Below are 25,025 nucleotides of genomic sequence, written 5' to 3' on the forward strand. Positions count from 1 at the left end.
TGTCGAGAACTATTCCTTGTTATAGGAATATGTGAACCGAAAAGGTCAAGGAGCACGAGCTTTTTAAAACATAAAATTATGTTAACGTGTGAGCTTGGTTTTCCTCTAGCCACGCCTATTTATTTCCACATTACATTTATGACCAATAAAATTGTCGGTGCCGGGTTAAGACTACTATACCCTTAGATTAACATAAATCACTTGGACGGGAGTTTGGTACTGCTGCATTTTTGAAAGAAGTCAGAGTTCGGATTAGACCTTCCATTAGCCTTCAAAGATTTCAGCAAACTATTGATATTTAAGATTTTGTCTCTTGCTTATAAACTAGGGTTAAATAACACTCAAAACCTAGCATAACTAATCCAATTTCCTTTCAACTGTCGGAGAGAAAACTATCATACATAACCTAAAGCTGGTTAATTATATAATTAAGCTCTTAAAATAATTTTAAATATATAATTATTTTCTGATTGGAAGTAGTGTAATATTTAATGTGACCCTCATATAAAAAGTAGAAGACCCATAACTTGATAGACGGAGCTTTTCCTCAACAATTACGTATTTGTCACGAAGTATACAACTTTTGGAACATATACTCAGATATTGTAGCAGAATATGACTTTGTGGGACATTGAAGTTGAGAGGAGATCATAAATTATTCTTTTGATCAGAACTATCAGACTACCCTCCTATCAATCTACATTCCCTAACTTTTTTTTTTTTGTAAGAAAGCGTATGACAGATTTCATTGCTTCATAAAGTCAGTTCGTGATCGCGTGTATTATGTGGAGTGCCGTTACAATTTCAAAAATTATAATGAAAATGCCTAATTAATGGTAAGACAGCGTAAGGTTAAGCATCACGACAAAAATGATAATGAATACTGGAGAATCTTATAAATTACCCAAAACACGCAAAAATGCTGTTGACCCAAGTCTCAAATTACAAAAAAAAAATTATTTTCCTTGAATAAAATGTGTGTAGTTTATTGGTATTTTTGCTTGTGCAGTGGGCCTTGAAGTGCCCCTAAAATCATATGACACAAAATAACTTTCACTGATCGACGCAGATCTGAAGACGGCAACTAACAACACACTATATACGCTCACACAGCGGACTACGCACAACGTTCAGATATATACCGCCTTCGGCCTGTATCACCATCGCCTTACGATCCAGCTGCATAGGAATCTTGGTGCGCGCACATGTTGTCACTTTGTGGTTAAGTAGAAAATGGGTGAGTCCGATTTTGGTTTGCAGCATAGCGAAGCGTTCGCCGATACAGGCGTGTGAACCCAATCCAAATGGCATATACGTATAAGGTGTCAACTGTTTCTTGTTGTGTGGTGCAAAACGCTCTGGATCGAATTTAGTCGGCTCGGGATAGTACTGTTGGTAATGTTAATAACAGTGTACATGTAATATAACACAAATAGTATTTACCTTCGGATCCATATGTAGACCATAAACTGGTATGTAAACAGGCATGCCGTGTGGCAAACGATATTTGTGAAATGGTTCCAACGAGTAACCGTCTTCCTCTACCGGCGCAGTGCATTGGCGATCGAGAAACGGTAGTGGTGGATAAAGTCGCAATACCTCATCGATTACCATTTGCGTATACTCCAATGATTCTATAAATTCGTATGTCACGTTACCATCAGTGAGTTCTAGACCCGCGGCAATTTCGTCACGTACACGTTGCTGCAAATCTGGATGTTTCGCAAGCTCGTACAGTGCAAAGGACATTGTCGCCGAGGATGACTCAAATCCGGCTGTAAAGAATAACGCCGCTTGCGCCACCAAGATGTCACCCTCGTAGACAAGTCCGCTGGCAGATTTTTTATTTTTTGTCGAATTTTTAAATTCAATAAGTATATCAATTAGATCGTTACGTTTTTTGCCCGACAACTCGCGTTGTTCCATCACATAATTGATTGTGGAACGTAGGAACTCTGTAGTGGTAAGTGGCAGCACTTTGAAGCCTAGATAAGGTACTAAGTGTGGCATAAAGAACACAACCATAAATTCTAGTGAACGTCGCACACTGAAGTCGAACACAGCACGACCATGTCGCCGAAATTCGCCATTCGTTTGTTTGAAACAGTTCGCTTGTACGCCGTAAGCGACAGTCGCTATCACATCCGTTGTGTAGAGAGCGCAGAGCTCTTTCATTTCCATTATGAAAGATTGTGTATCGTCACAGTCAAGACTTTGAGACAGTAAATATTTATCTAGCTCGCAGCCGACCTATAGCGAAATATATAAAATAATGTTATGCATATAGAATGTAAAGATTAAAATTAAATCAAAGTCTTAATGTTCATCCCTTTATGATCATTAGCGGATTATCTGCATCTTTAAATCGATTTCCTTGGTTTACTTTCAAAGGAATATATTCCGCATAAAGGCAAAGAGAAAGAAGACTTACAGACTTTTTAACCCACTTTATTCCGAAAACACTAGATCATGCATGGAGTTTCATAATATGGGTAAAATATTTTCAGATTACTTCGATAACAATTCTTCTTACAATTTTCAATCTTGCTTTTTGCTTTACCTACCTACTTTTTGCTCTTTTCTTTTAAGTTTTTGTCAATTTTATTAATTTCTGAGTTTTTCATTTTCATTTAAATTCATCTGGGTAGACCTATTTCTGCTAAGATCAATCTAAACTTCCAAACAAAGCTGTCTCTAATTGCACTCACTCGCTGTCAGTAGTTCGCTTGTTGACAACTATTGTTTCAAGCTGTAAAGTCGTTCGTATGATTTACTACTTAGATATCTAGTCATGTACTGCAAAAAATGTGGATTTCCTTCACAAATCTTCAGCAAACTTACCTCTTCCACCAAAGGGAACATATGCTTGAGCTTTCCACTGGAAAAGAACGGCGATAATTTGAAGCGCACCTCCTTCCAGGCGGGATTACGCAGAAAGAATATATTTAAAGAACCCAACGGATCGCGTTTGTAATCAGAATTGGAAAATCTAGTAACGCAGAAAATCAGCACTAAATTCTATATTGAAACACATACTCTTCCTTCTCACTCACCTGTCGCAAAACTTGGAAAAGTCCTTCACCAAAATACGTTTCACAAGTTGCGGATCACGTAACAAAACGGCCGGTTGCGTGAAGACATGTACGCCGACAAACGGTTCATTACGACCCGCCGTATGATCATAAAGACTCTGCACAAACTCTGCTGGACTGCGTTGCATTGAAAATAGGCCACCTAAATTGCCAACGCCGTAAGTGGGCGTCAAATGTGGAACCTGGTGGCGCTTCCAATAGTCATACCGATGGCGCAACCAAGCGTATGACAAGCTAATAAGGAGCAGTAAGAGCAGTAAACTTTCAAACCACATTGCGTTTCAGTGTCAGCAGCACACAATGAAGACTGTAGTTTTAAGCGTACGGAGCGCATCGTTTTATGGCATTGAAAAATAGTCGACGGATATGTAAACAGTGAACTGTTTGACCTGACCTTGAGAGATTGAGTTGTATTTTGGGAAACGACAACTAATTTCATCAAGTATTGAATTTATAATGAGTAGACGTTAGAATTCAGATTTCGCTTAGTTCTTTACGCTGCAGCTGTTTTCTCTACAAATTATATATGCACAATATATAACAATACACATAACAGACGTCACCGCAGCGCTATTGTACTTGTATAGCAACGGCCGGCAGGCCTACGAAACGATGGCTGCGAGATGCGCACGCAGTGTGAAGATCTATTTCAAATCAGTCTGCGTAAGATTATCGATTTCCTGCAATATTCTTTCTACGAAAATCGGTGCGTTTGCTTAAATTGAAACTTTTCACATGCAAATACGCCAACTACTTACGGCGTGCGGTGAGAGAACTCTTGAAAGTGAGTGAGTATTTTAACGACTCAGAACCTTACAGCGCTTGGCTGCGTCAACCGGACTTTATCGCTGCACAAGTCGGTATTTTTCTATTAGCGGGCTTTGAGACGTCCTCTTCACTGATCGCGCTCATATTATACGAATTGGCAAAGCAGCCGGTGATTTAACGAAAATTGAAAACCGAAATTTCAACGTATTTCGAGATCCACCCAATGGCGGTGAAAGTTACAAGCAGTTGTTGCATATGCCTTACATGCATATGGTGGTCGCAGAGGGATTGCATCTATATCCAACAGCACCCTTTATTAATCGTGAGTGTTTGCCGATTGGCGAGCAGCAGACGTTATGGTATGGGAAGGGGAAAGTACTTCAGCGTACACAGAGCTGTGCCGGCATATATTTCCATTTTGGGCTTACATAGTGAACCAAAGGTAAGATTTATATAAATTTAAACACTCAAAGTTCTAAAAAATTCGAAATACAATATACTTGTATAATATTAAAAAAATGTTTTCGCTGAAGGAGAAAATCCTGCTGTAGATTACTAAGAAATATTATCAGCATTGTAGATTGGTGTCTTTCCAATATAATAAGGTTACGCGTAAGATCATGATTTGAAGAGAACTTGACTCGGTAAATGTTTGTTTATAACTTAGTCCAGAGCCTCACAAGACAGCTTTTAGAATTCCGTATTAGAAGAGTATAAGATGTAGCAATTAATATTCACAGATTTTTGGCATTGTTGTGACATCTTTATCCTACTTTAGGTGAGTTCAACAAATGGTGGAAATACCTAGCTAAATGTAACATTAAAGAAGAGATGGAAATTTGATTTCGCTGACGTGATCTCTAGATATCGTTTAATCGCAATGCATTTATCACGAACGCGAGGACGGTGAATACTAATGAAATTATAGAAAGCTTCATATTGCTGGATCGTTTGTTGTACTTGAAGGAGTTAGGTTGTGCATAGAGCTATATTGTGACAGTATTGGATGCAATAATATTACCGAGATGTTTTGGCTTTATGGCTTTGAATGGCGCTGCTAGCTGATGACCTTGATTTAATGCCTACATATACACATACATACATACATACGTACATACGTACATACAGATACCGACATACATGTATCTGTGTAATTACACTCAGCCGGTCGTAAAACCGCTTATTGACAATTAACTGTATATGATATCATATTTTATTGCATTGTTGTACATACATATTTACACAGTGCAAATAAATTCTTATTATTTACATCTACGACAATTTGATTGATAGTATAAAAAATGGCAATGTTTTATATATGACGAGCTTAAGTAGCATGCAAATAGCAAGACATTTTAATTATTTGTTTAACTTCGTGCACACACACACACACATACTCACACCGCATATGCGTGAGCGTAAACTAGTCATTAATTACTTATATTAAAGATAATGAATTGTCAATTTGAATTATATTTTCGGCTTATTCGAAATTTTCATAAAACTAACATACATATAATACATATTTACACCCTTATTTACATTTAAAAATCTCTTAAAATGTATGTTTTAGGCAGAAAATAAAAGCTCAAACCAGTAGTACTAGCATACTTAGTGTTATTGTGGAGGCGCGTCACAAAAGGGCGTCAGAAATTAAACGCTTCCTTTATAAATAATATTTTACGTAAGATAAATATATCTAAAAAAAAAAACGAGTATTCTGAAAGATAATAAAGTGGAAGCTTTATTTTTTTTTTTAATTTTTAATATATTTCTATCGCAATAATTAACGGTTAAAAACTATATGAATTAACTCAACCTACATTCTTTAACAAAAAATTTATTTGAATTTGTTTGAACGCTTGCAAGAAAATAAAAACAATATTTTAAACTTTTTTAGAATTGAAAATTTAGAACAAAAAACAATAATTTTTTATGCCTTATACAAATTTTTTGCATGAAAAATATTAAACTAGTTTATTTTAATCTTTGAAGAAATATCGATTCCCTTTGAAAAAAAAATTTAAAAAAGGCGGCTTTGACAGCTATCAACTGGCCACCACACAAGTAGGCGGACCAACTAACATTATTAACGGTTTTTATAATAACTTTTGTTTAAAAAAAAATACATGTAATATCACTCTCTCCTTCTCGCTCGTTTATTTTTCTGCTACCTGTTCTCCTTACCCCCTACAAACTTTAAAAGCAGTGCTTATAATGCTGTCGGTAGATACTACTTGCCTCTTGGCGACCCTTTTTGCGCTGGTCTACATATGGTGCCGCTACACATATGGCTACTGGAAACGTAATAAGGTGCCCTATATGACACCATTGCCACCGATTGGCAATATGGATGTTTTGTTTACAATGAGGAATAGTTTCTATCTATATCTATCTGACGTTTATAAGGATGCGAAAATGTCAAAGGCCGCGGCAGTTGGCATTTATATACTCACTAAGCCGGCGTTAGTGTTACGTGAGCCGGAACTTATTAAATCTGTGCTAATCAAGGAGTTTCCGAAGTTCAGCAATCGTTCTGCTGGCTGTGATCCACACGATGATGCTTTGGGCTCGAATAATATGTTTTTCATACGCAATCCACAATGGAGAGATTTGAGATCGAAAATATCGCCGATATTCACAACGGGAAAGATCAAACAAATGTATTCACTAATGGCTGACGTTAGTACACCTATAAAAGTTCCTCAATTTTGCATTAATATATATTTCTTTAAATGGATTTATTCCACGTTATGCACCTATAGATCAGCATAGAGTTAGAAACCCATTTGAATTCGTATGCGAAAACTGACGACGCTTTCGTAACCGAGGTTAAAGAGGTTTGTGCGCTCTTTACCACCGATATGATTGCTACCATCGCTTTTGGTGTGAAAGCTAATAGTCTTGTAAATCCGAATGGCGAATTCCGCACACAAGGACGAAAATTGCTAACCTTTACATTCGGTCGTGCCTTTAACTTCTTCGTCGCTTTTTTCTTTCCGAATTGGGTTACTACATTGCGCATTAAACTTTTTACGCCGGAGTTCAGCTCATTTTTACGTGGCACGATCGATCATGTGATGGCGTTAAGAGAGAAGAGCAAAGCGAAGCGTAACGATCTTATCGATGTGTTGGTAAGCCTGAAAGAAGAGGCTATTGCGAAAGGCGAGTATAATGCTCAGTTACAAGATGTTTTGACAGCACAAGCTGCGGTATTTCTATCAGCTGGTTTTGAGACGTCATCTGCGACGATGACTTTTGCGCTATACGAGCTATCGAAACGACCCGATTTACAAGAACGTCTGCGCAATGAGATTTGTGAAGCTCTCGTAGCTGAGCAGGGTACAATTTCATATGAGACTATCAATAATCTACAATATCTGGGTATGGTAGTGGACGAAGTGTTGCGTTTATATCCAGTACTACCTTATCTCGATCGCGAACATCTGCCGAAGAAAGGAGAAAATCAATTCGATCTTAAACCGTATTACGATTACACAATGCCAATCGGTATGCCTATTTATATACCAATCTTTGGCATACAACGTGATCCCGAGGTGAGTTGGTTTACTTACGTATAACTCCATACTTATTATTAAAAGTTTCAAGCAATTTTTATCGTTATCGCTATCTCTCAATTCTAGTATTGGTCCAACCCAAACACTTTCGACCCTGAACGTTTCAGCGCCAAGAATAAGAAAACCCATAAGCCTTTGTCCTATTTTCCGTTCGGCAATGGACCACGTAACTGTATTGGTAGTCGGATCGGTTTGCTGCAGACGAAGATGGGTTTGGTGCATATATTGAAGAATCACTATGTGACCACTTGTGAGAAAACGCCGGCGGAAATCACTTTCGATCCACTGTCCATAGTTTTGAATTATAAGGGAGGCATTTACTTGAAATTTGTCAATGACAAACGCTATGAGCGAAATGCGAGGCAGTGAATGTTCAAAATTCGAACTAATTTCGAAGGGCACCGGTAAAATTAAAAATGCGACAACTATCTTTATATAATAAAAAGTATTTAAAATTAATTTGAAATGTTAATTTGTTACTGAAATCTTAAAATAAGAAGACACAACAAACACAATGATAGCTGCGAGATGTGAACACACTGTTAAGTTCTGACATCCGGACTTTACCTCCACGCCATTAGCTGACAGCCAATAGCTGACAGCCTTTTGTTAATCGTGGGCGTATGCCGAAAGGCGATCAACAGACGTTGTGGTATGGGAAAGGGAAGAAGTTTTGAGCATACCCTGAGAAGTACTGGCATATCTTCATTTTGGGTTTACATAGTGATCCAAACGGATGTCTTTTTTGCAAAATCGATACATTAGTTACGCTATTTATAACTTAAGAACGGCTGAACCTATTTGGTTGAAAATTGATAGGGAGGTAGGCGTGGTTATAGACCGAATTCGCACACCGTAATATGAAACCGTCATAATAATAAATATATAATCGTTGCAGTGGAAAAAAGAAAGTTAAATTATTTGAAAAGTACAACAAAAAAATACTTACAATTGGTTTTTTTTTCTGATCTGGCTACCATGCAAAATGTTATAAAGAAACGCTAATTTTGACGCGCTCTCACACTGGAATAAGTTGAGTATCCCTTTATCCCTAATTTTGGCAATCACGTCGCCCAGGCGTGTATAAATAAACCAATATACTACTTACATATATGCGTATATCTATACATATATAAAAGATAAAGAATTGAAAATTTGAATTTTATTTTTTGCTTGCTCGAAATTCTGATAACACAATTCTACATATGATACATATTTACCCAAACCCATATACACAAATACTCATATAAACATCCTTATGTATGTATATTTAACAATCGATTAAAATGCATATTTTAGAGAGAAAATAAAAGCTCAGCCTGTAGGACTGGCATACTTAGTGTTACTGGGGAAGCGCGTTACAAAAGGTCGTCAGAAAATAAAAATTTCTTTTATAAATAATATTTTGCTTAAGGTATCTATCTGCCAATAGCATGAGTATGCTTAATTTTGAATAAAAAATTTAAAGTGTTAAAAATAATAAAGTGGATATTTTTTAATAATATAATATAATGTTATAGAAATAATTAAAGAATGAAAACTACATATAAGAAAATATGAGCAGTTTGTAACAAAAAATTAATTTGTAATTTTTAGTTAAACGTCTGCAACAAAAACAAAAACAAAATTATTTAATTTATTACATTTAAAAATTTTGAAATTACAAATTTTGTTCAAATTTTTGAACAAATACAATATTAAAATATATAGTGCATGATTTGAAATAATAGATGAACAATTAACAGAAAATCGGTTAGATTTTAGAATATTATTTAATTGTGCTTAAAAAATCATTTGTATCTCAATTTTCAATATTTTAAAGCAAAAGAAAAATACTTTTTTGTTGTAGCAAAACTTTTGTGCAAAAAGCATAAAATATACTATGTACTATTTGAAAATTTAGAAAAAATATTAATTTACATGTTTTTGAAACATGTTGTTAATGAAAAAAAGTATGACCTATAGTATTGTACATTGCTCGAAAATTTAAAAGAATTATTGTACTAACGTACGTTAAAAATAAATAAATTAAGCGCAATTAAAATAGCTTCATAACATAATTTGAGATTATAGTTCATTTTTTTAAATAAATAAATAAATATTTATGCTTTGAATACATTTTTGAAGAAAAAGAATTATATATAAAATGATATTATATAATATAATAACAATTTTAAATAAAAAACATTTTTATTAAAAAATATATAATTAAGTATTTAGAAATATATTAGACAGTTTAACTTTTGCTAAAAATAAATAAAATAATGACAATTTATTGCACTACAAAAATAAATTGAATTTCTAGTTTTATAATATGTAAAAAAAAATAATATATAATACAAAAATAAATATAATTGAAAACTGGAAAAAAAATATTTCTGCTTTAAACTAAATTTTGAAAAATAAAATTAGAAAATTTAGAAACAGAAGTATGCATTTCCGGGCAAAAATAAAAAAGTACTAACAATTTAATGCGCTTAATAAAATAATACGAACTAATATTTTAATTTCCTTTAAAAATAAATAAAAAATTCGTAGGATTTGAATAAATTATGGAAGTAAAATTATATAATGTAGTACTTTAGTATTTGAAAATTTAGAAAACGTTTAACTTCTATTAAAGATAAATAAAACAATGACAATTTCGTGCGCGTAGAAATAATTTAAATTTATAGTTTCGAAAATAAAGAAAATATAAAATTAAAAAAAATTAATAAAAATTTATTTAAAAAAATATATATAGGTATGCATTTATATACAAGTATTTAAAAAAAAATAAATATTTTTAAAAAAGTTATAAAAATAATTAATAACAATTGATAAAATAATTTGAATTTTTGATTTAGTTTAAAAAATATATAAAATTACTAAAAATTAGTAAAAAATATATTAAAAGAATTAATAAAAATTAATAAAAAAATTAATAAACATCGATAAAGAAAATAAAAATAATTACGATTGGTAAAAAAATGAGCTAATTAAATGTTTGAATTTTTAGTTTAGTTTAAATAATACAAAATGTTATTAAAAAATAGAAGAATTATTAAAAATAGAGAATTATTAAAAATTAAAAAATAAATAATAAAAATTGATAAAAATAATCATAAAATAAACTAATAAAAATTGACAAAAAAGATAAGGAAAGCGTAAAATCTATATTTTTAACATTTAGAAAATAAACACAAATAAGTTAAAAGTTCATGTGACTTGCATTATTTCGTATATTTTCATATATGATATGTAGATATATATAGCTAATTAATATAAAAACAAAATAAATTAATTAATAAAGTTTATACCAAAAAGTAGCTACAAAAGGAAATAATTTAAAACATAAAATAATAATAATAATATGTAATAAAAAAAATACTGATAATAATATATAATTAAAATAAATAAAATATAATTTGAATTATATTAAAAATAAAAATAAAATAAATTTAAAATGCAACATAATTAATTTTAGAATATAATTATTACTATAAAATTTATTATTATAACTGCTTATTTAATCTATAAAAAAGAAGTTATGGCTTCAACATTTATTTGTAATTTACTCGTCATGCTGATCATTTCTATATATATATATATAATTATATTAGAGGTTCGCACGTTTTCTTCTGGGTGTTACAAACTTAATATACCCTGTTCAGGGTATAAGAATCTTCTATAAATATGTATAAAATATAAAAGTACAAGGTACACGTACATTTTATAAAAATTCATTTTAACATATATACATATGTATATATGCATTTTTCGGGATTTCGGGTATCCAAACTAAGTATTTAAGACCATCTTATCTTGACTTTATATATTTTATATAATTTATAAAATACATTATAGGACTTATAGAACTGGTGTTTGTTGAAACGCTTGCAGAAATTAGCTTATCATTTTTTATTAAACTACCACGAGCTAGCAAACAAAGCATAAGCACTCGACGTATAATTTATCAGCACAATCGAAGCACTTTCTCATACCATACCCTGTGGGACTAACGGCGCATTGGCAATACTTAATAATTTCTTATCATTAAACTGAAAAGATCTTAGAAAGCTTACTTGCACATTGTAGTTAAGCATACATAAGGGTTTATAAATAAATAAGTAAATATATTAAAGTTGAGAGGTGTTTAATATGCGGATCGACAAGTGTAAGCCATAGCAACGAGACTATTGTTCCAAAAGCCTTTATAAGAACTTTTTAAAGAGTGGTTTTAGTATAAGGAAAAGACTTCTGCGTAGCACAGTTGGCACTATATATAAAGTATTGTACATACATATGTATGTCTCGAGGTCAATGCGCCAATTAACATCAAAAATCGATAAAAGCTATTTTCTTATAATGATATGTAGATTTTATTTTTAAGTATCGTCGCATAACTCCGTTTACAAGTACTCTTCTATTTTAAACACTGCTCGGCTTCAAAGTTCGTATTTAGATATTACATTTTGAATGCAACATCGGAATATTCCGTTGATGAAAGTTAATGACTTTGTACCCACACGAACCTTAAAAATGTAAAAGGTCGCACTTTAGGCTTCAAAAATTCTATAAATAATATTTTGGCTAGCATTATTAGACAAGACTAGACTCTTGATCAGAAATGTGAAACGATCAGGTTTTCAGGATTAGGAAAAAATTGTCAAAATTACAGAAAAAATAATTTCTTGCGGCTTTCAGGGCTGCCAACTGGCCACCACACAAGTCGGTTAACCGATTAACATTATTAACGGTTTTTCTAATAGCTTTTGCATAAAAAAAATTTATATAAAATATATCTCTCTCTTCCTCGCTCTTTCATTTTTCTTCTACCTGCCCTCCTTACCCCCTACAAACTTCAAAAGCAGTGCTTACAATGCTGTCGGTAGATACTACTTGCCTCTTGGCGACCCTTTTGGCGCTGGTCTACATTTGGTATCGATACACATATGGCTACTGGAAACGTAATAAGGTGCCCTATGTGACGCCATTGCCACTGATTGGCAATATGGATGTTTTGTTTACAATGAGGAATAGTTTCTACTTATATCTATCTGACATTTATAAGGATGCGAAAATGTCAAAGGCCGCGGCAGTTGGCATTTATATACTCACCAAGCCGGCGTTAGTGTTACGTGAACCGGAACTTATTAAATCCGTGCTAATCAAAGAGTTTCCGAAGTTCAGCAATCGTTCTGCGGGCTGTGATCCACACGATGATGCTTTGGGCTCGAATAATCTGTTTTTCATACACAATCCGCAATGGAAGGATCTGAGGTCGAAAATTACGCCAGTTTTCACAACGGGAAAGATCAAACAAATGTATCCATTAATGACCGAGGTTAGCATACGCGTAAAAATACCTAAATTTTGCATTAATATATAATTTTAATTGTCCATAGATCGGCACCGAGTTGGAAGCCCATTTGAATTCGTATGCGAAAACTGACGACGCTTTCGTAACCGAAGTTAAAGAGGTTTGTGCACTCTTCACCACCGATATGATTGCCACCATCGCTTTTGGTGTGAAAGCTAATAGTCTTGTAAATCCAAATGGCGAATTCCGCACACAAGGACGAAAATTTATAACCTTTACACTCAGTCGTGCTTTCGACTTCTTCGTCGCTTTTTTCTTTCCGAAGTGGGTCGCTACATTGCGCATTAAAGTTTTTACGCCGGAGTTCAGCTCATTTTTACGTGGCACCATCAATCATGTAATGTCATCAAGAGAGGAGAGCAAAGCGACACGTAACGATCTTATCGATGTGTTGTTGAGCCTGAAAGAAGAGGCTGTTGCGAAAGGCGAGTACAATGCTCAGTTACAAGATGTGTTGACAGCACAAGCTGCGGTATTTTTCTCAGCTGGTTTTGAGGCGTCATCTTCAACGATGACATTCGCGCTATACGAGTTATCGAAACGACCCGATTTACAAGAACGTCTGCGCAATGAGATTTGTGAAGCTCTCGTAGCTGAGCAGGGTACAATTTCATATGAAACTATCAATAATCTACCATATCTGGGTATGGTAGTGGACGAAGTGTTGCGTTTATATCCAATACTACCTTATCTCGATCGCGAACATCTGCCGAAGGAGGGAGAAAATCAATTCGATCTTAAACCGTATTACGATTACACAGTCCCAATAGGTATGCCTATTTATATACCAATCTTTGGTATACAACGTGACCCCGAGGTGAGTTGGTTTAGCCTGAATTTGCCGTAACTACTACTTAGTAAATAAATTAAAGTTACAAGCAATTTTTATCGTCATCGCTATATCTCAATTCTAGTATTGGCCCAACCCAAACACCTTCGATCCTGAACGCTTCAGCGCCGAGAATAAGAAAACCCATAAGCCGATGTCCTATTTTCCGTTCGGCAATGGACCACGTAACTGTATTGGTAGCCGCATCGGTTTGCTGCAGGCGAAGGTCGGTTTGGTGCATATATTGAAGAATCATTATGCGACCACATGTGAGAAAACGCCGGCGGAAATCATTTTCGATCCCCTGTCACTACTTTTAAGCTATAAGGGCGGTGTTTACTTGAAATTGGTCAATGACAAACGCTATGAACGTAATGCGAGACAGTGAATATTTGAAATCGAAATAATTTCTAAAGATACCGGCACAACTAAAAATTCGATAAAATATTTTCTTTAATAAAAAAGTATTTAAAATAAATTTTAAATGTAAATTTGTTACTGAAACCTTAAAATAGGAATCGTATTTATTATTATCAAATTGTCTACAAAGTATACTGTTATGCAGAACATGCGCAAAGTTTTCCTTTGACGAGACCACTTTCTTAATATAATATAGGAATAGCCGCAAAGGCCGGATTTGAAGATGGGCTCATCTCATGAGGATATGTGTATAATTATTATATAATTAAGTAGTTTCATAGGTCTTACCACGCCCATTTATTTACACACAGATTTTATGACCTAAACAATTGTCAGTACTGGTTTACACCGAAAATGCATTAGCTTTTCTTTAGAGAACCGTTATACTTGCATGGTAAGTTAAGATAACTCTCAGTACATCTTAGCTAGAAGTTAAAAAACAAAAGCGATTACAAAAATGAGAATCACTTGAAAGTTATAGACATTAATTATATATTATATAATATTTCTCTACCGCTAGGTTAACATATATCATTTGAACGAGAGTTTGGTACCGCTACATTTTTAAAAAAAGTCGGAGTTCAGTCTGAGATCCAGTTAGCATGAAAGTTCTGCAATATATTATATTAGCGTGTAGCGATGATTTTGTCTAATGTGAATAAATTAGGGTTAAATAAGACTCAAAACTTGATAGAACTAATATTATTGCCTTTCAACTGTAGCTCAACATATACAAGTATAGTATGTATGTCGATGTGGGACCTTGAAGTTGATAAGAGTTCAAAACGGAGTGTTTTGGTCAGAACATCTCAGACTATCCTATCAATCTACATTTCCTAACTCTTTTTTGAAGGAAAGCATATGACAGATTTTGAAATTTTTGTTTTCATTGCTGCTGGCATAAGATCCCTTCGTGATCGCGTGTGTCATGCGAAGTGTTATTGTGAATTAAAAATTTAAAAATTACAATGAAAATGCTTATTTAATAGTACAACAGCGTGAGGTTAAGTGTCACAACGAAAATGAAAATGAATACTAGAGAATCTTATAAATTACCCAAAACACGCAAAAATGCTGTTGACCCAAGTCTCAAATTGCAAAAAATTATTTTCCTTGCATAGAATGTGTGTAGTTTATTGATTGATATTTTTGCTTGTGCAGTGGGCCTTAAAGTGCTCTTAAAATCGTATGACATCAAATAACTTTCACTCATTCGCGCGTTTCGCACACTCAGCGTTGATCGTCGCAGACCTGTAGACGGCAACTAACAACACAATACAAGTATATACGCTCACACAGCGGACTGCGCACAACATTCAGATAAATACAACCTTCGGCCGTATTATTATCGCCTTGCGATCCAGCTGCATAGGAATCTCGAGTTACTTTCTGATTAAGTACTCGTAGAAAATAGGTGAGTTCGATTTTGACGTGCGGATCCAATCCAAAGAGCATATATGTAAGTAGGGGTCTCAGCGGTTTCATTATGTGTGATGCCAAACGCTCTGGATCGAATTTAGTCGTCTCGAGGTACTATTATGGGGAGAGTTAGTAAAAGTGAATTATATAATACTATAACGTTATATATGGTATATAACGGTAACGAAAGCATCATTTACCTTCGGTTTCCTATGCAGAGCATAAACTGGTATTGAAACAGTCATGATGTGTCAAACGATCTTTGTGAAACGGTTCCAGCAACTAACATGGCCAATAAGAAGTTAAAGAAGCAAGAGGCGCTGTGAGCCGTTTAATTCCATTATGTTTGAAGACGCATAAACGTATTCCGGGTAGTTTTAATGTTTAATATATAAAACTCATAAGGGAGCGACTAATTCAGGTGTGTCCTATCTACACATAGACTTAGAGTAGTTGATTGTTAGTAAATTTTTGAACCGAAGTGCGAAGTTAAGCCGTTAATATATCTGAACTATAATATAAAGCAAAAGCAGTACGGAATCACTTCATCATAATATTTTTTATAATTTAGACTTCCAACTGTTTTCTTTATGAACGCTTGCCACAAACTAAGAACCACAGCAGTTTTATTTATCTATAACTTCTGACGTGACGCACCAACTTGGACGACCAGAGCCTTTAGCATCACCGCATCGAAATTAGTTAACATCCAATCCAATGTTTAACGTTCTGCCTTAATGGAATTTTCAGCGCCCAATAAACGTCATGTCAGTCTACAGCTACCATTTACTCATCACAATAGTTCTCATCTTTATCACAATAACCTTAATACAGTTTTGGTTGCAACGCCGTTACAGTTATTGGCATCGTCTCAAAATACCATATCTCGAGCCTACACCTTTTTTGGGAAATTTAAAATCACTACTGTTGTTACGTACTTCTTTCGGTGACTATTTTCGCGGACTCTACGAAGCGTCAACTTTTCAATCTGCACCATTTTTTGGTTTCTATATACTACAAACGCCCGCTCTACTTATACGTGAACCGCAATTGATCGAACAGTTACTCACGAAACAATTCATTAATTTTCCCAATCGTTATGAGGCTGCTGATCTACATAGTGATCCCATGGGCGCTTTAACGCTGCCTTTGGCCAAATATACGATATGGCGTAAGAGTCGACGAGAGATTTCGAAACTTTTCACTAGTGGCCATATCAAAAGGTTAATGTATCCAAAACTTATTACCTGTGGCGAACTATTAGAAGGATATATCACACGTAAGATAAAGCAGGATGTGTCCCAACATAGATTTGGCGTCGGTGCGGTCATTGAGGTCAAAGAAATGTGCGCCCTCTACACAACAGACGTTACAGCGGCGCTATTGTATAGCATCGACACGGCAGGCCTACGAAATGATGGCTGCGAGATGCGCACGCAGTGTAAAGATCTATTCCAAATCAGTCTGCGTAAGATTATCGATTTCTTTGCAATATTCTTTCTACCGAAATCAGTGCGTTTGCTTAAAGCAAAACTTTTCACATACAAATACGCCAACTACTTACGGTGTTTGGTGAAGGAACGTTTGAAAGTGAGTGAGCGCACGCCTAATAACGGTGATCTTATCAACTTGTTATTGAACATGCAACAGCATTTGAATGACTCAGAACCTTACAGCGCTTGGCTGCGTCATCCGGACTTTATCGCTGCGCAAGTCGGTATTTTTCTATTAGCGGGCTTTGAGACGTCCTCTTCACTGATTGCACTCATATTATACGAATTGGCAAAGCAGCCGGCAATTCAGCGAAAATTAAAAACCGAAATTTCAACTTATTTTCGAGATCCACCCAATGGCAGTGTAAGTTACAAACAGTTATTGCATATGCCTTACATGCATATGGTGGTCGCCGAAGGATTACGTCTCTATCCAACAGCACCCTTTATTAATCGTGAGTGTTTGCCGAATGGCGAGCAGCACACGTTATGGTATGAGGAGGGGAAGAAGTATTTGAGCATACCCAGAGGTGTGCCGGCATATATTTCCATTTTGGGCTTACATAGTGATCCTAAGGTAAGATTTGTATACATTAAAGCTCTACTGCTCGAAACACGTTAAAGAGAAGAAAATCCGAATTTAAGGGAAAAAACACTGCAAATTTATCTCTTTTAGAGTATCTTAAAGTGGAAATAAGTCCAGTACTATCTACCTAACTATTCTAGATATCTTTTACCATGTACTAGTTCAATCTTCTTGTTCCATTTGCGATTATAGAAGCTATGGAATCCTGTTTTGAAGATTATTAAGAATTATAGTTAGAATTGTACATTGTTCTCTTTCCATATAATAAGGTTACTTCTTCCACGTTGCAGTTATTAAAATTAAAATTTTGAAGATCTTATCTTAATTGGTAGAGATTTTACTTTTTACAAAATTCAGAACGTAACTGAACCTGTTTTCAAATGCACTTGCTGAACGTGAGATCAATAAATATAATTTAATTTGAAGTGATCCTTTGTAACACAACCATAATATTCTCGTGTTCTAGTTCCCGTTTTAAATCCACGAAACACCGAATATTACCATATGTTAAAGAATATGTTGCTCCTGAAACCCGGTTTCGTATTAATTAAATCTAATATTTCTTCTAGTTCTGGCCCAAGCCACAGCTTTACGATCCACAAAGATTTTCCCAAAATAAACTACACACCATTAAACCAATGACTTATTTACCATTCGGCGCCGGACCACATGGTTGTATTGGCAGTCGACTTGGCATGCTACAAGTCAAGGTCGGTTTACTGTATATCTTAAAGCGGCATCGTGTAGAAGTATGTGAGAAAACGACGAAAGAAATTCGATTTGATCCAAAAAGATTTATGCTGGAAGTTAAAGGTGGACTATACTTGAGGTTTGTTCAAGAAGAATAAATAAAATAGCAAATAATTGTTTTTGGAATATTTTAAGACTAAGTAAATGTTAAAGGCTTGCTGATGGGATTGACACCCAATAACCAGTATTTAGTTAAACTCATAAAATATAATCGAAATATGGCATTTAGGAGTGATTTTAATTGTATATATTTTCGGTATTTCACAAATAAATAAATCACAAAATGGCTTTGCTTCAAGTACAGTTCTTCTCTCTGTTTGGAAATGTTCGCTTTTATTGGTTTTCTTTGGTTAGCTGGAGTATATCGGTGAAATAATAAAAGTGTCGAAAGTCAACGGAGTAATCATTGCAAGAGTAATAAGATTTAATAATAAATGAAACCAACGACGAATATGAGACCGTTTCGTGAATTGTGGAATATGTGGGCTGACATATTGCCTAAACTTGCCTAGTCCTGTCTGTCGCCTCTCAACCTTCGAGAGAGGCATGTGAGGAAAGAGCCCGCGAGAGGATCTTCTAAGCCGATATGGCTGCTATAAAAATATCAATAGCTATCCACTCTGATAGTAAGGCAGCGATATTAGCATTCACTCCGCTGGCTGTGTGGGTAGGAGCTCCCTTTTTTCTTGTGGTCCACTGCTGGACTGTTGGGCTTCAGACTAGCTGAGCAAGCGTTGGTCGACTACCACCAGCTGTGCAGTCGCAAGGTCCTTCTGGCCTAAGGTAAATCATCGCAACAGGTCTAGGAAACTCTTCGTGCTCAGCAATAACTACCTTTCAATGGTCAGGTCGATCAGAGTTCATGCAGTAGTATTGAATATCTTACCGGATTCCAGCCGCATCAGCTGCTTGGTAGAAGATGAGATATAATCATTGCAACACTTCCTTCTCGAACGTATCGCTTTTGCCAGGACAAGGCAAAAATACCTCGTACCTCATACTTTCAGACATCCAGGTGAAATAGCTAAAATATATATAAAGTCCTTAAGCAGATTTGTGATAGGTTCAGGACGCTTTGTCGATAGCTAATATCCAACTACAGGAGTTTATCGTCTGGCTTCACAAAGTACTGAACTTAACATCTGACCTAAACTAACCTAACCTATTGCCTAAACTTTTTTACTCTTTCCAGCTGGTAGCATTTAAAAGAAGATGTACATTCTACACAATATTTGTATATGTATGCCATCAAAACCAGCAAAATATGTGATAAAATTCTTTGTGAAGCGGTTACAGGTTATGAATGGCATTTCCAACCGTATAAAGACAAAGATAAAGAAACTATGTTTAAAAAAATGCAAGGCATTTGACAGCTCGATTAAAAGGTCATAATGTAACTTAAGTTAATTTTTTCACATCTTATCAATTTGGTCGAAGACTGCTAGAAGAACACATCACTTTAGTTGGATAACCCTGAGTTGCCATCATCATTCTTTGACATTTTGTTTAAAATAATTGATATTGTTTTTGTATTCCATATTTGCAATATTAAATAAATGCTATTACATATAGTAAACTTTAGTTATTAATTTCAGCTAAATACAATATGCAAAGTTTCATAAAATAGTTTAGTTCTAGTTTGTTAAATTAATTTAAATCAAAACCATAAATTGGGTCAAATTTGACCAGAAGTGCTTTAATGTTGGTCATTTTAAAAAACTTATAAAGGTTAAGAAAGATTCATGTCTATAATAGCATTGCCATCCATTGAAAAATTCTAATTTTAATCTAAGAGTAAATTGTATTGAAGATATTTCTGTATTCGAAAATCACTGGTTTGCTTGAGTGATTGGTTTTTTTGTAGAAAATATGATAAGCAAAAAATATATATATTAGGACCCAAATATATATGTATGTGTATTTTTTTTGATCAAATTTATATTATCTGCATATAAATCAATCACTCAAACAAAAACAATGAAAACCTTACTTTATTTAATATTTATATAAATATTTTCAACACAAATGACTCATAGATTAAAATCAAAGTTTTCCAACTGGTGGCAATCTTTTTTATTATTCTATACATTGCTACACATCATTTACGCAGCTTACAATGCTATATTCACATTCACACGGCATAATCTCAAAATAAAGGATCACGCACGAGTTTTAGTTCTATACCACCCAGAGCCTGTAATATAACGGCACGAGGATCCAAATTGAGCTTCATTGACGTCTTTTCACAAGTCGTTACATAATGATTCCGATAGAAGTAGAGTAGCCCTAACTTCATTTGGATCATGGCAAAGCGCTCACCGATACAGTTATGTGGTCCAATGCCGAAGGGCATATAGGCATTCATATTATTCTCGTTTTTGTTTTCGGGTAGAAAACGATCAGGATTAAATGTTTCGGGATCTTTGAAGTTCTACAGCAATGAAAACAAAGAAATATGCACATCAAAAGTAACTAAGTGTGATGAATAAACTAACCTTCGGATCCATGTGTATAGCCTGACTCGGTATGTAGATAGGCATATTATGTGGTATCGTAAAGTCGATACCAAAGTTTTTCAGAGAATAACCTTCTTCATTAGCGCTCGGTGTGCATGCGCGATCGAGAAAAGGTAGTGGTGGATAGCGACGTAACACTTCCTTCACTACATTATCCATATACTTCAGACCCATTATCAACTCGTAGGTTATTTTGCCATCATTATTCTTGTATGCCTCATATAATTCTTCACGCAAACGTCGTTGCACATCCGGATTATGCGCCATTTCAAACATAAAAAATGACATTGTGGTAGATGAAGTTTCGAAGCCAGCCGAAAAGAAAATGGCCGCTTGCGCCGCCAAAGCGTCTTTCTCTAAAAAGAACGATTTCTTTCCCTCTTTCAGTTCTTCTTCGGCCTCCTGTTTAAATTTAATCAAAATGTCGATTAAATCATTGCGTACATTACCCCTTTTGATGCGTTCCTCCATCACATGCTTGACTGTTTCGCGCAAAAAGATTGAGGCCTCCTTAGAGAACAGTTTTAAACGGAAAATCTTAACCAAAATGGGTAAGAAGAACAATATTTTCACCTCCAAGGAACGAAACTTAGTAAAGTGAAAAATTTTCTTTCCATTCCTACGGAAACTACCATTCGGTTCGTTGAGACTATTTGCTTGTATGCCGTAGGCCGTAATCGCTATCACATCGGTGGTGTAGAGCGCATTCGGTTCCGTTACTTCTAATATTGTGGAGTTGGTTTTCGCGTCCATTTTCAATGCGCAGAGATATTTGTCATATTCACGAGCGATCTGTAAACAGTTTTAGATACACAAATTTTATGAAGTAACGGTAAATATATCTTAAAAATTCCTCGAATATGCTGAGCACATAGTAAATTAATTACAGTCAAACCTGGTTAAGAGAGAGTTCAAGGAACCATGATTTTTTTCTCGCTTGTAGCGGTTTCTTACTAAAACGACAACACGTTGATTTTTCGTTTGGACATTATAAGTTATTGTATGAGCTATACTGATATTTATGAACTGCAGTGAGCCTGACAAATAAGTTAATACAGTTAAATATAATTTCTTTGAATTAGAAGAAAACAACATAGTTCCTGATTCCTGAAAAAAAAGGAATGAGTCATACCTAGGAAAATTGTCGCTTATAGAGGTAAATACAATAGAGGCTCTCAGTTATAGAGGTCAGAGTGGGAAAAACGATTGTCACTTATGGAGGTTTTTGTTTCTCACTCAAAGAGATTTTTGAGCGGTCAAAGTTCGGGACCTGAGAATTATTCTCACTTATAGAGTTTTCTCGCTTATCCAGTTCTCTCAGTACAATTGAAGAACCAATCAATGTATCCGAATAGAACTTTACACGAATAATGCCTTAAAAGTATTAAAAGCCACCTTATGACCAAAAATTGTCTAAATCGGACTACAACTGTTCAAGCCCCCGAATATGTAGAAAATATCGGTCAATGTGTGAGATATATAATTGAAATTGAGAGAGGATATTTTCCTGATAATATTAGGTCTGTATGTCCAAAATGGATTGAATCGGGTCAATACTTCCCTTAGCCCCCATATACCTAATATAAAGATTTTTAAACTGCCGGGTGATTTTATATATGCGGTATCGGTATATCAGCCAATATGTGAGTTATCTCAATAAAAATGAGAGAGCGTATTTTCCCAATAACAGTGTATCTTTTTGCCTAAAATGAATAAAAGCGGATGAAAACTTGACCTAGCCCCTGTATAACTATTATCAGAATTTCGAAAATCCGGCTGACTTTACTCCATATAATTGGTGATTGTATGTAAGAAACCGTAAAGAAACCCAGCGAGCATTTTATTAGTACGTGGCATGTTAATAGTAGTTCGTATTGGCAAATATAGCTAAAATCAAATAAATACTAGTGCCGCAAGCCCAGATCTTTCTCTGTCCCCAATATACCCTGTATAGAGTTTTCCAGCTTTTTAGCTGACTATAAGCCGGTTAGGTTGGTTACTACATAGGATGAAATATAACAATGAAACTAATTGAGTTTATGACCTATATACTACCTATATATACCTATTATACGTGTATAACACAATAAAATACCAAATTAGATTGTAATCCATTCCGAATTTCGTAGAATAATGAATGTTGAATTCTTACGCAATACTTTTTAATATAAAGTTTTGCCAACATCTGAAGATGTTTATCCTGCCAAGTTGCAAAAGTATAAAATGTTCAGTTACAACCGAACTAAGCTCTTCTTTACTTGTTTTACATATTTTTCTCCTCACTCTTTCTCTCTTTGAGGTCTTTGAGGTTGAGGTAGTCACTAATATGTTTTAGAACTGTTATTTCTTGTTTACACAATAAATTATCATAATTTTGTTTTCATAATTAACACTTTCTTTCGATGTTTAGTAAAATGCAGCAACGAACAGCATTTGTTACACGCAGTCCTACGACAAATTTCCAAGTTGCGCACCACATCATATTTTCAAACCGTGTCTAAATTCAAACACTACCGACTGAGTCACATTTATTGGTTTATTGATGCTGTTTTTATTTTAATAAAAGTTTAATTTGCTTTTGTGTGATTATTTTTTTCTACTAACCTCCGCGACGAGTGGAAACATTTGCTTAATTTTGCCACTAGAAAAAACTGGCGTCAGCTTAACGCGTATCTCCTTCCATCGGGGGTTCTTAGCAAAGGACAAATTATTCGAACCCAACGAATCGTAATGTGGATCCGAACCCGAATTACGATCTGAGAAATAGTTAAAATCCTTAACCAGAATCGTTTTGATCAACTCCACATCGCGTATCAGCAGTGAAGGCTTATTAAATACATAAATACCGACAGCTGCGTGATTTTTGGCCTTCTCATGATTGTACAAATGCTGGAACCAGGCGCAAGGATCAGCGTCAGAATTAATAATACCTTTGAGATTGCCAAAAATCATAGTCGGTTCTATGTAAGGCATACGATGACGATGCCAATATGAATATTGATACTGTAACCAAATGTAGAGCGCAAAGCAGACGAAGGCCAATGTGGCCAAGATCTCAGTTAGGTTAGCGATTAGCGCGCCGCCAAGAGCGGATAACACACTTGATATAAACATTTTTATGTACGCCGAAACTTTCTTATTTGCATTCAATTTTCATGAATTCTAATAAAAACTGATATCTGCCCACAACGCTGGCGTATTTGAACGACTGAGTTGTCGCGGCGCTGGCGTTAGCGTTTATATGCCATGAGCTCTTGGTCATAGATGACCAAGCTTATATTCCGCTTATTAGCCATGCAAATATTGGGCAATAAAAAAAAACTATTAATAAAAGGAAGTAGTTCATATATTATATATATGTATTTCAGTTTAGTCTACACTGGAAATGTGAAAGAACTCCTAAATTGAAATGTAAAAAATAAATAATTATTTGACCTCATTAGAATTCCATTGGACATAAAAATAGGATCAGAATCAAGACAGATTTTTAAACTAAAAAATTATACTTAAAACAAATTTTAAAATAAGTATTTGGTAGCATATCCTTTATTATAAAATTTATGTGCATGCAACGCTTGGATATAGAATCCGCTAAGTCCTAGCATCTCTTTTGCAAGAACGACTATCATACAGATTTTACTTTTGTCCATATTTCAGTATTGATTTTTTAGTTCTCATTGAACCTAGCGCTTCCTGACTACTTTCCACAAATTTTGTGTAGGCTTTAAGAGTAGAGATTCCGCAGGCTAATCTATAACTTCCACCGCATTGTCCGAGAAACCATTTTTACTACACAGCAGGATTTTTGGGATTGCTTTCGATGCTGATATACCCATTTTAAATATGTACATTTCCCACTCAGCTAAAGGTATTTTCAAGTATTTGAACGTAACGGCTTTTGTTCATATTGTCCTTCATATAATATAGGGTCGCTCCAACGTCAGGCCATGAAACACATCACCTCACCATAATGCATTGACTTCCATGCTTACACCTTGTAGTATTGTAGTATATTGTGGTTTAGAAAGACAAATGTTCGGACGCCTTGTAAACATTTTCCCAATGAATTTATTTGGTTTTGATACGACTTTTTGACGTTTTGAGCACCTTAACGAACTTTGTGCGATTTTCTAAACAACAAGCTTTAGCTTCTATGACCATAAGTCAGCATTGCCAACTTTTGCGATAATCTTTCATCCAATCGACGTCTTA

The 25,025-nt window shown here is 34.7% G+C and overlaps 4 protein-coding genes across 7 annotated transcripts; 3 read left to right on the top strand and 1 right to left on the bottom strand.

Annotated features, from left to right (window-relative positions):
- Nucleotides 1-956: 956 nt before the first annotated feature.
- LOC106618206 (uncharacterized) lies at nt 957-24,034 on the bottom strand. The gene is made up of 9 exons (XM_070107847.1): nt 23,418-24,034; nt 20,793-21,605; nt 20,450-20,728; nt 15,345-15,582; nt 6,317-6,552; nt 3,054-3,373; nt 2,842-2,989; nt 1,444-2,250; nt 957-1,389 (listed from the first exon to the last, which is right to left on the bottom strand). The coding sequence occupies exons 1-9, from the start codon at nt 23,925-23,927 to the stop codon at nt 1,096-1,098; spliced, it is 3,645 nt and encodes a 1,214-aa protein (XP_069963948.1). The 5' UTR covers nt 23,928-24,034; the 3' UTR covers nt 957-1,095.
- LOC138855598 (cytochrome P450 6g1-like) lies at nt 5,773-7,897 on the top strand. The gene is made up of 3 exons (XM_036374874.2): nt 5,773-6,542; nt 6,626-7,417; nt 7,505-7,897. The coding sequence occupies exons 1-3, from the start codon at nt 6,078-6,080 to the stop codon at nt 7,805-7,807; spliced, it is 1,560 nt and encodes a 519-aa protein (XP_036230767.2). The 5' UTR covers nt 5,773-6,077; the 3' UTR covers nt 7,808-7,897.
- Nucleotides 8,701-14,107, top strand: LOC106618199 (cytochrome P450 6g1). 2 transcript variants are annotated; one of them, XM_036374872.2, is made up of 4 exons: nt 8,701-8,852; nt 12,289-12,764; nt 12,826-13,617; nt 13,715-14,107. In XM_036374872.2, exons 2-4 carry the CDS (start codon nt 12,300-12,302, stop codon nt 14,015-14,017), a joined length of 1,560 nt encoding a protein of 519 aa, XP_036230765.2. In that variant the 5' UTR covers nt 8,701-8,852; nt 12,289-12,299; the 3' UTR covers nt 14,018-14,107. The 2 variants fall into 2 exon arrangements, with proteins under 2 accessions (XP_036230765.2, XP_014091317.2); XM_014235842.3 differs by having other exon boundaries at nt 8,711-8,852; nt 12,292-12,764.
- Cyp6t3 (Cytochrome P450 6t3) lies at nt 15,196-18,595 on the top strand. 3 transcript variants are annotated; one of them, XM_014235848.3, is made up of 4 exons: nt 15,196-15,508; nt 16,219-17,538; nt 18,117-18,376; nt 18,433-18,595. In XM_014235848.3, exons 2-4 carry the CDS (start codon nt 16,234-16,236, stop codon nt 18,446-18,448), a joined length of 1,581 nt encoding a protein of 526 aa, XP_014091323.3. In that variant the 5' UTR covers nt 15,196-15,508; nt 16,219-16,233; the 3' UTR covers nt 18,449-18,595. The 3 variants fall into 3 exon arrangements, with proteins under 3 accessions (XP_014091323.3, XP_069965338.1, XP_069965337.1); XM_070109237.1 differs by having other exon boundaries at nt 15,196-15,463; nt 18,117-18,595; XM_070109236.1 differs by having other exon boundaries at nt 15,197-15,508; nt 18,117-18,595.
- Nucleotides 24,035-25,025: the final 991 nt, after the last annotated feature.

The sequence above is a fragment of the Bactrocera oleae genome, chromosome 4, assembly GCF_042242935.1.
Source record: "Bactrocera oleae isolate idBacOlea1 chromosome 4, idBacOlea1, whole genome shotgun sequence".
In the NCBI taxonomy this organism is placed as follows: domain Eukaryota; kingdom Metazoa; phylum Arthropoda; class Insecta; order Diptera; family Tephritidae; genus Bactrocera; species Bactrocera oleae.